The 17,011-nt window shown below is 46.8% G+C and overlaps 2 protein-coding genes across 13 annotated transcripts in view; one reads left to right on the forward strand and one right to left on the reverse strand.

Moving 5' to 3' along the window:
• Positions 1 to 17,011, reverse strand: part of DOCK7 (dedicator of cytokinesis 7) — a 94,157-nt gene that overhangs the window by 47,403 nt on the left and 29,743 nt on the right. The window lies entirely within an intron of this gene.
• On the forward strand, positions 9,551 to 16,233 carry ANGPTL3 (angiopoietin like 3). The gene is made up of 7 exons (XM_075287629.1): positions 9,551 to 10,178; positions 11,417 to 11,527; positions 11,853 to 11,961; positions 12,314 to 12,427; positions 12,912 to 13,007; positions 14,108 to 14,374; positions 15,521 to 16,233. The coding sequence occupies exons 1-7, from the start codon at positions 9,684 to 9,686 to the stop codon at positions 15,706 to 15,708; spliced, it is 1,380 nt and encodes a 459-aa protein (XP_075143730.1). The 5' UTR covers positions 9,551 to 9,683; the 3' UTR covers positions 15,709 to 16,233.

A 17,011-nucleotide genomic window follows, 5' to 3' on the forward strand; every position in this document is an offset into this window, starting at 1 on the left:
GATAGATGAGCCTGGCCGCTGCATTCAGAATAGATTGTAGAGGGGAGAGTTTAGTGAGGGGAAGACCGATTAGTAAGGAGTTACAGTAGTCAAGGCGAGAATGAATCAGAGAGACAGTAAGTGTCTTTAGTGTATCTCTGGTGAGGAAAGGGCGTATTCTGGAGATGTTTTTGAGGTGGAGGTGACATGAACGTGCGAGTGATTCAATATGAGGGGTGAAGGAAAGGTCTGCGTCAAATATGACCCCGAGGCAGCGGGTATGCTGTCTAGGAGTTATAGTAAGGCCTGAGACTGCAATGGATATATCAGGGACAGATCTATCAGATGGTGGAAACAGTAGTAGTTCAGTCTTAGAGAGATTTAGTTTCAGATAGAGCGAGGACATGATATTAGAGACAGCAGAGCTCTTTGGCCCCTCAGTTATTAGAATCTCACTATCAACATATTAGGGAACAGCTATTAAAGCAACAGCGCCCCCTATGGAAGGCTTGCTGCAGCCCCCTGATAACCTCTCGCTGAGGATACAAGGCCATGTTTAGCTGTTCCTCCTATTTTAGGACACGCCATCTGACTGCCCTCACACATCTACTGTATAGGGGACCTGGTTTATCGGGTTGTACTTTGAGTTTTTTGGACAAGGATGAAAAACAAGTATCTCAGTTATCACTAAAAGGGGGGAGGGGATGTAGTGGTACGATGGGGGTACAAATAACAGTATCCCGAGCTAGATCTGGACATAGAAGTTATAGAATGTAACTCAGCACATGCTGCGCTCATACGCAACCAACAGGTGGCAGCAGCGAGATGTGAGAGTCAATGGAAACTGAGAAAATCAGCAGAAGTATAAATGCAGCTCTGGAGGGACCAAAACATAAAACCTAATGAAACGTAAGATGAGACCACAAATAGGAGAGTAAAGTATCTGCAAAGTTATTAAAATGGATCTGAGGGCAGGATATGGCAATATATAGGACACAGCATTATATAGGACGCAGCATTATACAGGACACAGCATTATATAGGACACAGCATTATACAGGACACAGCATTATATAGGACACAGCATTATACAGGACACAGCATTATATAGGACACAGCATTATATAGGACACAGCATCATATAGGACACAGCATTATACAGGACACAGCATTATATAGGACACGGCATCATATAGGATACAGCATTATATAGGACAGGGATCTCCAACCTTTAAAGGTTACCGAACCCGGATATAGGACACAGCATTATACAGGATAGCTTTAAGTAAAATGTAACATTTTTATTAAATTCTGCCAGTCCTCATAGGGAGGCCTGTGTGTCCTGCATCCTCTGACCACCCAAACCAATTCTGTGACTTCCCCCCACACATTGAGAAAGTCTGTGAGACATGTTATAGCCCTCTTTATATTCAATACTATACACGTAGCCTCAGTGTAGGCTGGCGATGCAGGACTCACAGGATCTCTCTAGGAGTCAGGGGTAAGCAGGACTCTCAGGCTCTCTCTAGGAGTCAGGGGTCAGCAGGACTCTCAGGCTCTCTCTAGGAGTCAGGGGTCAGCAGGACTCTCAGGCTCTCTCTAGGAGTCAGGGGTCAGCAGGACTCTCAGGCTCTCTCTAGGAGTCAGGGGTCAGCAGGACTCTCAGGCTCTCTCTAGGAGTCAGGGGTCAGCAGGACTCTCAGGCTCTCTCTAGGAGTCAGGGGTAAGCAGGACTCTCAGGCTCTCTCTAGGAGTCAGGGGTAAGCAGGACTCTCAGACTCTCTCTAGGAGTCAGGGGTAAGCAGGACTCTCAGGCTCTCTCTAGGAGTCAGGGGTCAGCAGGACTCTCAGGCTCTCTGTAGGAGTCAGGGGTAAGCAGGACTCTCAGGCTCTCTCTAGGAGTCAGGGGTCAGCAGGACTCTCAGGCTCTCTCTAGGAGTCAGGGGTAAGCAGGACTCTCAGGCTCTCTCTAGGAGTCAGGGGTAAGCAGGACTCTCAGGCTCTCTCTAGGAGTCAGGGGTAAGCAGGACTCTCAGGCTCTCTCTAGGAGTCAGGGGTCAGCAGGACTCTCAGGCTCTCTCTAGGAGTCAGGGGTAAGCAGGACTCTCACGCTCTCTCTAGGAGTCAGGGGTAAGCAGGACTCTCAGGCTCTCTGTAGGAGTCAGGGGTCAGCAGGACTCTCAGGCTCTCTCTAGGAGTCAGGGGTAAGCAGGACTCTCAGGCTCTCTCTAGGAGTCAGGGGTCAGCAGGACTCTCAGGCTCTCTCTAGGAGTCAGGGGTCAGCAGGACTCTCAGGCTCTCTCTAGGAGTCAGGGGTCAGCAGGACTCTCAGGCTCTCTCTATAAGTCAGGGGTAAGCAGGACTCTCAGGCTCTCTCTAGGAGTCCGGGGTAAGCAGGACTCTCAGGCTCTCTCTAGGAGTCAGGGGTAAGCAGGACTCTCAGGCTCTCTCTATAAGTCAGGGGTAAGCAGGACTCTCAGGCTCTCTCTAGGAGTCCGGGGTAAGCAGGACTCTCAGGCTCTCTCTAGGAGTCAGGGGTAAGCAGGACTCTCAGGCTCTCTCTATAAGTCAGGGATCAGCAGGACTCTCAGGCTCTCTGTAGGAGTCAGGGGTCAGCAGGACTCTCAGGCTCTCTCTAGGAGTCAGGGATCAGCAGGACTCTCAGACTCTCTGTAGGAGTCAGGGGTAAGCAGGACTCTCAGGCTCTCTCTAGGAGTCAGGGGTAAGCAGGACACTCAGGCTCTCTCTAGGAGTCCGGGGTAAGCAGGACTCTCAGGCTCTCTCTATAAGTCAGGGATCAGCAGGACTCTCAGGCTCTCTCTAGGAGTCAGGGGTAAGCAGGACTCTCAGGCTCTCTCTAGGAGTCCAGGGTAAGCAGGACTCTCAGGCTCTCTCTAGGAGTCCGGGGTAAGCAGGACTCTCAGGCTCTCTGTAGGAGTCAGGGGTCAGCAGGACTCTCAGACTCTCTGTAGGAGTCAGGGGTCAGCAGGACTCTCAGGCTCTCTCTAGGAGTCAGGGGTAAGCAGGACACTCAGGCTCTCTCTAGGAGTCAGGGGTAAGCAGGACTCTCAGGCTCTCTCTAGGAGTCAGGGGTCAGCAGGACTCTCAGGCTCTCTCTAGGAGTCAGGGATCAGCAGGACTCTCAGACTCTCTGTAGGAGTCAGGGGTAAGCAGGACACTCAGGCTCTCTCTAGGAGTCAGGGGTAAGCAGGACACTCAGGCTCTCTCTAGGAGTCAGGGGTAAGCAGGACACTCAGGCTCTCTCTAGGAGTCAGGGGTAAGCAGGACACTCAGGCTCTCTCTAGGAGTCAGGGGTAAGCAGGACACTCGGGCTCTCTCTAGGAGTCAGGGGTAAGCAGGACTCTCAGGCTCTCTCTATAAGTCAGGGATAAGCAGGACTCTCAGGCTCTCTCTATAAGTCAGGGGTAAGCAGGACTCTCAGGCTCTCTCTATAAGTCAGGGGTAAGCAGGACTCTCAGGCTCTCTCTATAAGTCAGGGGTCAGCAGGACTCTCAGGCTCTCTCTAGGAGTCAGGGATCAGCAGGACTCTCAGGCTCTCTCTAGGAGTCAGGGGTCAGCAGGACTCTCAGGCTCTCTCTATAAGTCAGGGGTAAGCAGGACTCTCAGGCTCTCTCTAGGAGTCCGGGGTAAGCAGGACTCTCAGGCTCTCTCTAGGAGTCAGGGGTAAGCAGGACTCTCAGGCTCTCTCTATAAGTCAGGGGTAAGCAGGACTCTCAGGCTCTCTCTATAAGTCAGGGGTAAGCAGGACTCTCAGGCTCTCTCTAGGAGTCAGGGATCAGCAGGACTCTCAGGCTCTCTCTAGGAGTCAGGGGTCAGCAGGACTCTCAGGCTCTCTCTATAAGTCAGGGGTAAGCAGGACTCTCAGGCTCTCTCTAGGAGTCCGGGGTAAGCAGGACTCTCAGGCTCTCTCTAGGAGTCAGGGGTAAGCAGGACTCTCAGGCTCTCTCTATAAGTCAGGGGTAAGCAGGACTCTCAGGCTCTCTGTAGGAGTCCGGGGTAAGCAGGACTCTCAGGCTCTCTCTAGGAGTCAGGGGTAAGCAGGACTCTCAGGCTCTCTCTATAAGTCAGGGATAAGCAGGACTCTCAGGCTCTCTCTAGGAGTCAGGGGTCAGCAGGACTCTCAGGCTCTCTCTATAAGTCAGGGGTAAGCAGGACTCTCAGGCTCTCTCTAGGAGTCAGGGATCAGCAGGACTCTCAGGCTCTCTCTAGGAGTCAGGGGTCAGCAGGACTCTCAGGCTCTCTCTAGGAGTCAGGGGTCAGCAGGACTCTCAGGCTCTCTCTAGGAGTCAGGGGTCAGCAGGACTCTCAGGCTCTCTCTAGGAGTCAGGGGTCAGCAGGACTCTCAGGCTCTCTCTAGGAGTCAGGGGTCAGCAGGACTCTCAGGCTCTCTCTAGGAGTCAGGGGTCAGCAGGACTCTCAGGCTCTCTCTAGGAGTCAGGGGTCAGCAGGACTCTCAGGCTCTCTCTAGGAGTCAGGGGTCAGCAGGACTCTCAGGCTCTCTCTATAAGTCAGGGGTAAGCAGGACTCTCAGGCTCTCTCTAGGAGTCCGGGGTAAGCAGGACTCTCAGGCTCTCTCTAGGAGTCAGGGGTAAGCAGGACTCTCAGGCTCTCTCTAGGAGTCAGGGGTAAGCAGGACTCTCAGGCTCTCTGTAGGAGTCCGGGGTAAGCAGGACTCTCAGGCTCTCTCTAGGAGTCAGGGGTAAGCAGGACTCTCAGGCTCTCTCTATAAGTCAGGGATAAGCAGGACTCTCAGGCTCTCTCTAGGAGTCAGGGGTCAGCAGGACTCTCAGGCTCTCTCTAGGAGTCAGGGGTCAGCAGGACTCTCAGGCTCTCTCTAGGAGTCAGGGATCAGCAGGACTCTCAGGCTCTCTCTAGGAGTCAGGGGTCAGCAGGACTCTCAGGCTCTCTCTAGGAGTCAGGGGTCAGCAGGACTCTCAGGCTCTCTCTAGGAGTCAGGGATCAGCAGGACTCTCAGGCTCTCTCTAGGAGTCAGGGATCAGCAGGACTCTCAGACTCTCTCTAGGAGTCAGGGGTCAGCAGGACACTCAGGCTCTCTCTAGGAGTCAGGGGTCAGCAGGACTCTCAGGCTCTCTCTAGGAGTCAGGGGTCAGCAGGACACTCAGGCTCTCTCTAGGAGTCAGGGGTCAGCAGGACACTCAGGCTCTCTCTAGGAGTCAGGGGTAAGCAGGACTCTCAGGCTCTCTCTATAAGTCAGGGGTAAGCAGGACTCTCAGGCTCTCTCTAGGAGTCAGAGGTAAGCAGGACTCTCAGGTTTTCTTTACAGCAACTTAATAAAAAATTGTATATGAAATTATTGATCCAAATCATAGCACATGATACATGGCGGAGCTCCGCATCTCCTCCTCTATCCTAAGCTGCCCTCAGATAGAGTTCTTCATAGATATATTAGAAATAAGCAACTCTATAAGGAGTCTGTACAAGGGTCACCGATCCCCTCCTATTACCACATCACTACTGTATGTGCTACTTGTAACAAAAAAAAAAGAAGAAGAAAAAAGGCCACCAGGGTTCATAAAAACTGAAAAAACTGTACGAGCCAGTCTTGTGAAAGGGGCATTTGTCCTGATATTTGGGGGGGGGGTCATAACTTCCTGCAGTCTTGTGATTGGAGACATGCTTGTATGTCATAGTGCTGGGCCGGGAGTGTCAGAAATTAGGTGAAAAGTCATCGAAGGCGTAAGAAAAGGAAAAAAAAACAAAAAAACGCAGCATCCAGTGAGTAATGGAGAGCAGATGTGACGGAAATATCCCCGGGCACATGGTGGGGGTTAAATAAACAGCAGAGGTGCCTGGAGTTACCCCACAGCACGGACACACCTAAAAGTTATCCAAAAAGTGTAAAAATATTCTCATTTCTTTGGGCAATTTTGTTGTATTTTTATGTAAAGTGGTTTATGGGAAACATAAAGGTAACCCAGTGGGCATGAGTCAAACGAGGAGAAATGCAGAAAGTTCCCCTTCTGTGGTGTCTGTAACATTGTGTAACCCCTCAGCTGAGTCATAGCGGAGTATATATGGGAAGGGGTCGGTGGTGACCGCAGAGCGCGCCGCAGACACGGCAGGACCAGAGCCGCCAGATCACACAGTAAGTAATACCGTCCTCTAAGAGAACAAGGTAATGGCGGAGCACGGATAAGAATAAGAATGTATGTACTATGCATGTGATGGGGGAGGGGGCGCCGCAACGAAACATGGCTACAAAGTTACTATAGCTTGCAATTAGAATTACATTATAATGAGGGATTATTCACACCTTGCAGTTTTGCTACAATTTTTTTCTGAAGTCAATGCAAAATACTGAAGTTCTGACAACTCAAGATAAAAATACAACATAAAATGTGTCCAACTAACTCTGCAGGTTCTGATAGAGATAGATAGATAGATAGATAGATAGATAGATAGATAGATAGATAGATGATAGATAGATAGGAGATAGATAGATAGATAGATAGATAGGAATTAGATAGATAGATAGATAGATAGATAGATAGATAGATAGATAGGAGATAGATAGATAGATAGGAGATAGATAGATAGATAGATAGATAGATAGATAGATAGATAGGAGATAGATAGATAGATATATATATAGATAGATAGATAGATAGATAGATAGATAGATAGATAGGAATTAGATAGATAGATAGATAGATAGATAGGAGATAGAAAGATAGATAGATAGATAGATAGATAGATAGATAGATAGATAGGAGATAGATAGATAGATAGATAGATAGATAGATAGATAGGAATTAGATAGATAGATAGGAGATAGATAGATAGATAGATAGATAGATAGGAGATAGATAGATAGATAGATAGATAGATAGATAGATAGATAGATAGATAGATAGGAGATAGATAGATAGATAGATAGATAGGAGATAGATAGATAGATAGATAGATAGATAGATAGATAGATAGATAGGAGATAGATAGATAGGAGATAGATAGATAGATAGATAGATAGATAGATAGATAGGAGATAGAAAGATAGATAGAAAGATAGATAGATATAGATAGATAGATAGATAGATAGGAATTAGATAGATAGATAGATAGATAGATAGATAGATAGATAGATAGATAGGAGATAGATAGATAGGAGATAGATAGATAGATAGATAGATAGATAGATAGATAGATAGGAGATAGATAGATAGGAGATAGATAGATAGATAGATAGATAGATAGATAGGAGATAGATAGATAGATAGATAGATAGATAGATAGATAGATAGGAGATAGATAGATAGATAGATAGATAGGAGATAGATAGATAGGAGATAGATAGATAGATAGATAGATAGATAGATAGATAGATAGGAGATAGAAAGATAGATAGAAAGATAGATAGATATAGATAGATAGATAGATAGATAGATAGGAATTAGATAGATAGATAGATAGATAGATAGATAGATAGATAGATAGGAGATAGATAGATAGATAGATAGATAGATAGGAGATAGATAGATAGGAGATAGAAAGATAGATAGATAGATAGATAGATAGGAGATAGATAGATAGATAGATAGATAGATAGATAGATAGGAATTAGATAGATAGATAGGAGATAGATAGATAGATAGATAGATAGATAGATAGATAGATAGATAGATAGATAGGAGATAGATAGATAGGAGATAGATAGATAGATAGATAGATAGATAGATAGGAGATAGAAAGATAGATAGAAAGATAGATAGATATAGATAGATAGATAGATAGATAGATAGGAATTAGATAGATAGATAGATAGATAGATAGATAGATAGATAGGAGATAGATAGATAGGAGATAGATAGATAGATAGATAGATAGGAGATAGATAGATAGGAGATAGATAGATAGATAGATAGATAGATAGATAGATAGGAGATAGATAGATAGATAGATAGATAGATAGATAGATAGATAGATAGATAGATAGATAGAGATAGATAGATAGATAGATAGATAGATAGATAGATAGATAGATAGATAGGAATTAGATAGATAGATAGATAGATAGATAGATAGATAGATAGATAGATAGGAGATAGATAGATAGATAGGAGATAGATAGATAGATAGGACATAGATAGATAGATAGATAGATAGATAGATAGATAGATAGATAGATAGGAATTAGATAGATAGATAGATAGATAGATAGATAGATAGATAGATAGATAGGAGATAGATAGATAGGAGATAGATAGATAGATAGATAGATAGATAGATAGATAGATAGATAGATAGGAGATAGATAGATAGATAGATAGATAGATAGATAGGAGATAGAAAGATAGATAGAAAGATAGATAGAGATAGATAGATAGATAGATAGATAGATAGATAGATAGATAGATAGATAGGAATTAGATAGATAGATAGATAGATAGATAGATAGATAGATAGATAGGAGATAGATAGATAGATAGGAGATAGATAGATAGGACATAGATAGATAGATAGATAGATAGATAGATAGATAGATAGATAGATAGATAGGAGATAGATAGATAGGAGATAGATAGATAGATAGATAGATAGATAGGAGATAGATAGATAGATAGATAGATAGATAGATAGATAGATAGATAGATAGATAGGAGATAGATAGATAGATAGGAGATAGATAGATAGATAGATAGATAGATAGATAGATAGATAGATAGATAGATAGATAGATAGATAATGATTAATTCAGACAAGATACAGATAGCCAGATGATGGATACATACGATACATAGATTAGATAGAAGATTTTTCATTACAGAACCTCTTAAGAGATATTTTTAGTGCTATGACTTGCGCCCCCGCTCACACTCACAGGTATCTTCTTGCCCCTTTGGCCCATGGAGATTAGACGGCTGCTGGGCTGTGATTTTGGGAATATTCACTTATGACAAATTAGTTGCAAAAATTTTGGGACCGGTTTCATTGATTTGAAGGACTCCCTGTTGTGCTACAGAAACCACTCGGGGATGGAGCAAATTTCCATTTGTAGATATTTCTGCATTATCTGCCAGGTATGAACATAGCCCTACTATAGGAGATGACGGCGCAGGTAACTCGGGGTCTGTAGTCGCCCTAGAATTTCTCTTTAATGAAGATATTATATGAGCCGTAGTGACAGGACTTGTGTATTATTACACAGTGTGACCTTGTAGACGGATATAATCCGTCCGGTCCATGATCCTGGGCCACAAATACTCCAATGCTACATTTGATATCACCTCCATATGGAATCCTGGATGTAAACTTTGTATCAATCACCAAACACAAAGTGTATTCGCACTGTATCTAACACAATACCAAGAAAATAGAAAATTCCTTCCAAGTGTCCTTGGAAAAGGGGAGGGGGTGACACATTCCAGATTGTTTTTAGTGCAGGGAGTACAAGGGTCAGGCTGTCCCAGAAGATATGAAGATGAGGAGGATGAGGATGAGGATTGTTTATGTATTTGGATTAGAATATGAATGAAATTTTTTTTTTCCAGGCTGTTGTGTCAGCTTCACGTTGCGGAAGGCAAAAAAAAAAAAAAAGTTGGGCAGAGGTTACATTAGTTCAGGCGTGGTGTTTAATTATCAACCCGTGCAGTGTCTGCCTAATCCCTGCAGTCATATATATAGCTAATAGTACGGCAGGACGCACACACTCGAGCGGCAGAGACATGAAGGTCCTCATCCTCCTCCTCCTCTCGCCCCTGGTCTTCTCTGCCTCCATCGAGAAACATGAGGACATGCACTTCGACTCCATCCCCTCGGAATCCAAATCTCGCTTCGCCATGTTGGACGACGTCAGGATCTTGGCCAACGGGCTCCTGCAGCTGGGCCACGGCCTGAAGGATTTTGTCCACAAGACCAAAGGCCAAATCAACGAGATTTTCCAGAAGCTCAACCTCTTCGACAAGTCCTTCTATGACCTCTCAGAACAGACCAACGAGATCCGGGAGAAGGAAGAGGAGCTCAAGGAGAAAACCTCAAAGTTGCAAGAAAACAACGAAGAGCTGAAAAACCTGTCGAGTAAAATCTACACCCAGATCGAAAATCTCCTGCAGGACAAGGTCCAGCTCCAGGACAAGATCGTCCGGCTGGAGGAGAAGCTCAACCAGATTACTGAGGGTCACCAAGAGGTCCAGGACCACAAAGAGGTGGCCGCATTAAAGGTAAGGCTCTCACTCTATTAACAGGACTGCTGCTTAGGAAATTGCTTAAAGGGCAATTCCATGGTACAATCTTACTACTAGAACGGCTACCATTATCGCAACATGTTGGGAGTTGTAGTTGCACAACATCTTGCTGGAAACCAGTGATTTGTAGGGTACAGAAAGAGGTCGACGCCAGGACACAAAGGCAACAGAGGTCTTACATCCAGACCTGATACTATGGAACTGTCCTTTAAGCCATTTCTTACTATCTTGTGATGTTAACACCGAAGTCTGGTCCATGATCTCACCGTCCCGTTCTCCACACGTGTCCTTACAGTGACATCGGCCAAGTTATATAGCGGTATGGATGTATCACTACTTAAAGGGACCTTTCATCCCCTCCCCTTTAATAGTCGCCGCTCCACTGCTTCCGACTGTCTCGAGCAATCAATGTTGTTAATTTCAACACAATTATGTTCCGGTCTCTCTGCACCCACCTGACATTATCTGCACCCATTGCTCAGGAACGGTGTGGGTTAGAGAAAAAATAACAACTGTGCCGGAATCAGTGGAGGGGCGTCTATTACAGGGTGCAATGAGTTGGAGGAGGTGGTTAAAGGTTCTTTTTAACTAGGCAGATCAGGAGACTGGAAAAGTTGGGTGACAACCTCCAAGGGAGCTGTGTTGATTGTATCGAGCCTTTTCCTTTGGGGCGCAGGACCCCCCCTCTATGAGTGCCAGTCTAGTTCGGACACATACAATGCAATCCTTATGGTTACCCCGTGTGCCCAGACTTGTAGCCCGTACAGATGATCGCCCTGGCAGACTGCCCTGACAACATTACATGCCGGCGCTTGTCTGCAGGATATCGCCCTAAGCACAAATTATCCCGTAGGCTACACGGATTTGTTAAGTCACCATAGTGCGAGCCCACAACAGCCACAACAGCCCGTGATAAGTCCTGATAGTTGTTACAATGTATCGGTGCAGTCCAAGCTGTAGAGAACTGTGCAGACTGGATACAATTGTAACAAACCCTCATCTGAGTGATGCCGACGCTATGTGCTGATTGTGCAATGTTTCCATTCACTGACAGACAGCAGAGATGGCGGCAATGCCTTAGAGACCGCCACATTGTCAGCCATCACTATTAGTAACTGACAGTCAATAGGCAGATCCGAAAATTTACCTCCAATGAATAAAATAACCAAAATCTGTATTTTAAAGAGTAAAAATTTCAAAAATTTACATTTCAGCAATACGTGGAGCAGCAAGACACGGACATCAAACGTCTGCTGAAGGTAGTCGCCGACCAGAACGTGCAGCTCGATTACCAAAACAGCCAAATAAAGGACCTCGAGGACAAGGTAATGACCCAAAAGGCAGCTGTGATGGCCCCTCCATGGTGGCTGGGTGCATCTAACGAGAATTTCAAGGTGTAGTTAAGTAAACAGCGCCCCATCTGTCTACAGGCTGTATATGGTATTACAGCTCCATTTAGCTGAGCTGCAATATCAGACACAACCCATAGACAGGGATGGCGCCATTTCGGGAAGACGGTATCCTTTTATTTTTAACCCTGTACAGCCCCAATAAAAGGATGTAGTAGTTACAAGATCCTTCACTATGGGCTATGAGACGTCTGCAGCGGTCCACGGCGGAGGATATTCACTGTTAACCCTTTCCTTCCAGATTGGCAATGCCAGCGTCGTGGAGAGTAAGAAGAGATCACCTGGAATCCATAAGCTCGACGACCAGATCAACCCAAGCAACTCCACCAATCCGGTCCAGGATCCCAATGGTACAAATTTGGTTGCATCACTTATAGGCTTTATATAGCGTATATGGGAATATAAGGCGAACCTGCCAGTATGAAATAAGCCACGGCCCCTATAGAGCAGGGGTCAGCAACCTTCACCACTCCGGCTGTGTGATACTACAACTCCCAGCATGCCCTGCTGCTCCTGGAGCTCCCATAGGTGTGAATGGATCCGGCTGGGAGTTGTAGTTCCACAGCAGCCGGAGACCTGCTATATAAGGTTACTATACAATGCACTATACAATGCCAGGGCTGCTCTCACCATAAGGAACAGCCAGGTCTGTAACCAAGAAAAGTCACTTTGTAAAAGAAAACTTTCTTTTTTTCTTTTCAGACCTTCCGAGGGACTGCAGTGACATTTATAACCAAGGCGAGCGGCAGAGCGGAAGCTACACCATAAGGCCCAACAACAGCGAAGCGTTCAGCGCCTACTGCGAATTCACTACAGGTAACAGCAATCTGCAGCAATACCTAATGAGCCCTGCATACAAGGGGGGGGGGCTAGTTCCAGGGTCCCGCACCATTACAGGACTTGCCATGATGTCAGTCCCAGGGCCCCTCTCTACTAGAGAACCGGCCGTGATGTCAGTCCCAGGGCCCCTCTCTACTAGAGAACCGGCCGTGATGTCAGTCCCAGGGCCCCTCACTACTAGAGAACCGGCCGTGATGTCAGTCCCAGGGCCCCTCTCTACTAGAGAACCAGCCGTGATGTCAGTCCCAGGGCCCCTCTCTACTAGAGAACCAGCCGTGATGTCAGTCCCAGGGCCCCTCTCTACTAGAGAACCAGCCGTGATGTCAGTCCCAGGGCCCCTCACTACTAGAGAACCGGCCGTGATGTCAGTCCCAGGGCCCCTCACCCCTCATGATGTCTACACTGCCCCCTCTACGGCTCCTGCTGCCGATATTAATCCCGGTCCCTTTATCTCTTTAAGACTCGGCCTGGACGCTTATCCAGAGGAGGACAGATGGATCTGTGGAGTTTAACCAGACATGGGAAGATTATACCCGAGGCTTTGGTGACCTTGCTGGTGAGATTGTCTTGTCATATCCATTTAAAATCGGGTGGAGTCGTCCTCCACCCCAAGTTACTAAAACATTACACTCAGGTGCTACTTGGTTATTATCAGTTCCTGGGAAAGCGGAGTGACGGTACTGTAAGCATTACATCCCCATCAGAGCTTGCTGCTGCATTGCACATGGCAGAGTCGCGGGGGTGCTAAGAGTTGGACCCCCACCCATGAGATACGGTTGGACTATCCGCAGCCCAAACCATCAATATCCTGGCCCATGACATTCCTAGTAATTCACACATGTCTTGAGAAGCGGTAACGTATCGGTAAGGCTGAGACCAAGGACCCCCCACCCTGCGAATCCTGCACCAATGGGAGTGACTAGAGCTGCACTGTGACCCCAAGGGGGCTCTGACTTCAAGTCCTAGTCACAGGGGGCCATGCCGATATTTGGTCATGGCCAAAGTCGCCGTGTAGCCCTAGTCTAAAGATCACCACATTGCAAGTCACCCAGCTTTCCCAGGAACAGATTATAAAGTGTAATAGATCTCCAGCTGGACTGTAGGAGAAATGGTCTCGTGATGCAAACAGGGACTGAGCCGAGCGATAGGACAGCACTGTAGGACGCCATCAGTCTAAGGAAATGAGGCAATTGCCCGGCTGACCCTGTCCGGTGCCCCATTACTATATGACACACCAATGACCTGACCATTCTCCCTATTGCATCATGGAGTCCGTGCAGACGCTCCATCTACACTGACAAAAATCACATATTTATCTAAAAAGGCAAACAAGCTGACCAAGCCATGGTCCAACCCCAGTGGGCCAATCACGGGGGCCCGCGGCCCGGTCAGACTACAACGCCTATGTTTACTCTGGTTAATAAATCACTGCTCTTAGCCCCACTACTGACTTGTGCAACTGAACTGTACACGCTGGCACAACTCAGAGCAAGCGGGTCACAACACAAGCCGGAGGGGGGGGGCTGCGCCGCACGTGAAGGCTATAAATATAGATCTGATGGGCTAAAGCCATCAATAAACACCATGGCTAAAATTAGAGTGCCCCTTTAGGATGTAGTGGCTTCCTTCCTAATCACAGATTCTTCTCATTTCCAGGGGAATTCTGGCTGGGCCTGAAGAAGATCTTCTCCCTGTCCCAGCAGGCCGACTATATCCTGCACATCGAGCTGCAGGACTGGAAGGGCAACCAGCGATTTGTGGAGTATTTATTCACGCTCGGAGGTCAGGAGACGAGCTACACCCTGCAACTGTCTCAGGTTCTAGGGAACATCCCGAGCGCCCTGCCGGAATACACACCGCTGCCCTTCTCCACCAGCGACCACCACTCCCAACATCTCAAGTGTCCTGCCGAAAGCTCATCAGGTAACGTATGAGGATGATACTCTGCAAACTCCTCCCGACCCTACATGGGGAAAGACGCCATAGCAGACCGACCTAAGGAATATCGCATAGGATACAGATGACTTTCTGCAGAAAGTTGGGTTAATTCTGCTATATCCCTGAGCTGCTCGATCTTGTGCCCAGATCTTATGCCTTCTGAGGTGGGGCTGCTTTAAAATACTTCTTGGTTAAAGAATTAATGTACGACCCAACCACAGACCTATATGGTGGCTGGCATTCCTTTTAAAGGGATCCTATCATTCACACACAATTTTTTCTAGGTACCACGTCAGAATAGCCTTAAGAAAGGCTACTCTTCTCCTACCTTTCGTCATCTTCTCCGCACCGCCGTTCACCTACAATCCCGTTTTTTCTCTTTATGCAAATTAGCTCTCTCGCAGCACTGGGGGCGTCCCCAATGCTACGAGAGAACGCTCTCCAGCGCCGCCTCCTCTTCTTCAGCAGCGCCATCTTCAGCCTCTTCTTCCGGCGGTGGCTTGTAATTTCTAATGCCTTGGACAGAGCAGACTGCGCATGCCCACAGGCCACGAGAAAATGGCTGCTTCCAATATTGTGCAAGCGGCCATTTTCTCGTGGCCTGTGGGCATGCGCAGTCTGCTCTGCCCAAGGCCTGAGGCATTAGAAGTTACAAGCCACCGCCGGAAGAAGAGGCTGAAGATGGCGCTGCTGAAGAAGAGGAGGCGGCGCTGGAGAGAGTTCTCTCGCAGCATTGGGGACACTCCCAGTGCTGTTTGAGTGCTGGGGCCCGCCCCCAGTGCTGCGAGAGAACTCATTTACATACCGAGAAAATCCGGGATTGTAAGCGAATGGCGGAGCAGAGAAGACGACGAAAGGTAGGAGAAGAGTAGCCTTTCTTAAGGCTATTCCGATGTGGTACCTGCAAAAAATTGTGTGTGAGTGATAGGATCCCTTTAAAGCATAGCCACAGGATGAGGGTGTAATCAGAGTCCCATCTCTAGGGGTACCTTGACCTCCACCCAAACATATAAGATAGTGTAGGCCGAGCAGGTACAGAAGGTGGCTGCACAGAAGTCATGGGAGCCCGCCAAGTAGTTCAAGATGGTCCACGGTTGGCCGAAAGACTAAGTGTCCTTTTGTTTCTTACAGGTGGATGGTGGAAATCTTCCTGCGGAGGAACCAACCTGAACGGAAAATACAGTAAACCCAAATCGAGGGTAAAAGGAGAGAGACGACGAGGACAGGGCTTGACCTGGAAACCAGAGAAGGGCAGAATGTACTCGCTCCGGTCCACCAAGATGATGCTGTACCGCACAGAGCTGGAGAACTTCGAGTAGCGCAAGGGGTTTGGGTTGGTTCTCGAGAGACACTTTGCAAGGAACCGACCCTTTTATGGTCATACAGACCCATCAGAAAGACCTTCCGATATCAAAGGGCAACCTCCAACCACCACGGGCTGTTGAGATCACTCGATTCCACACGGTGCTAAGACGTAGACTTATCCGGAGGTGTCGGAAACCATGAAACAGCCAACAAACCCAAAGGCTTTGTCTTACCCCTATCACAAGGACACAGCGGGCCGCAGAGGAGGATCAAATCATTAAAGTTGGGAAAAAGTTACTCTGCACACTTACATAGTCCTTCAAGATGAAGCCATGCTGATCCCGAAGAAGGAGAAGACGAGAATCCGCACAAAAGAAGGTCTTATATTGTATAAACCACGAACAATGCAAATGGTAAAACGTTAGGACTACCTTTAGTCGCAGCCATCTGGCATCACTTCAGTAAATGTAGCAAATGTAGAAAGACACAATGCTAATAATAAGTAAGAACTGCAAAAATATCCAAACCATGTGAGGTGGTCGAGGTCGTATTCTGTTTCTTATAGGGGGGGGGGGGGGGAGGGGGGCTCAAATGTAGTTTTAAGTATTTAAAGGTACCTTGTAAAGGAGGCTTCTACTTCCCCTGTATTTATCTAGAGGCTCTCTTGTATCGGCACCGCCCCTTTAAGCAGGGGCGGGCTATCACTGAGTCATATTGACTCCTGTACTGTATTGTATTAGTAGCCGCAGCTTCTGTAGTTGTAGTCACTGGAGATTTCGCCTTCATTCGCTTACAGGTTTTTTTATTGGATGGAATTATAACATTATTATTTCTGGACGTTTATTGTGAAATTATTTGGATTTTTTTTAATATGTTTTGTGATAATAAAGATGAAAATATTTCTATGGTGTAAAGTGCGTGGAGTGAGAACCGGCCGCGCCGTCTGCACATCGCTCATCTCGGTCTAATATCCCTCCAGCTCTCTTATATCGAGGATCCCCCCTCCCCACTTCTCTCTATTACCCCCCCCCCCCCCAGCTCTCCCTTCTATAATCCCGTCAGCTCGTCCTAATCTCTGTAGTATACAGTATACTCCACAACACTTTTCTCTAATACTCCAACATTTTTTTTTTCTCTCTAACATCTCCCCAACTTTCTACTACCCCTGTCTCTCCCTCTACTACCCCCTCCGTCTCTCTCTACTACCCCTCCGTCTCTCTCTCTACTACCCCTCCGTCTCTCTCTACTACCCCTCCGTCTCTCTCTCTACTACCCCTCCGTCTCTCTCTACTACCCCTCCGTCTCTCTCTACTACCC

The sequence above is a fragment of the Leptodactylus fuscus genome, chromosome 9 (genome assembly GCF_031893055.1).
Source record: "Leptodactylus fuscus isolate aLepFus1 chromosome 9, aLepFus1.hap2, whole genome shotgun sequence".
Classification (NCBI taxonomy): Eukaryota; Metazoa; Chordata; class Amphibia; order Anura; family Leptodactylidae; genus Leptodactylus; species Leptodactylus fuscus.

What these genes read in the sequence shown, in the direction of transcription:
- ANGPTL3 (XM_075287629.1), top strand. Translation starts at nt 9,684, where the DNA reads ATGAAGGTCCTCATCCTCCTCCTCCTCTCGCCCCTGGTCTTCTCTGCC. An exon ending in AGGCTTTGGTGACCTTGCTG is followed by an intron (nt 13,008 to 14,107) that starts GTGAGATTGTCT and finishes TCTCATTTCCAG; the next exon opens with GGGAATTCTGGCTGGGCCTG. An exon ending in TCCTGCCGAAAGCTCATCAG is followed by an intron (nt 14,375 to 15,520) that starts GTAACGTATGAG and finishes TGTTTCTTACAG; the next exon opens with GTGGATGGTGGAAATCTTCC.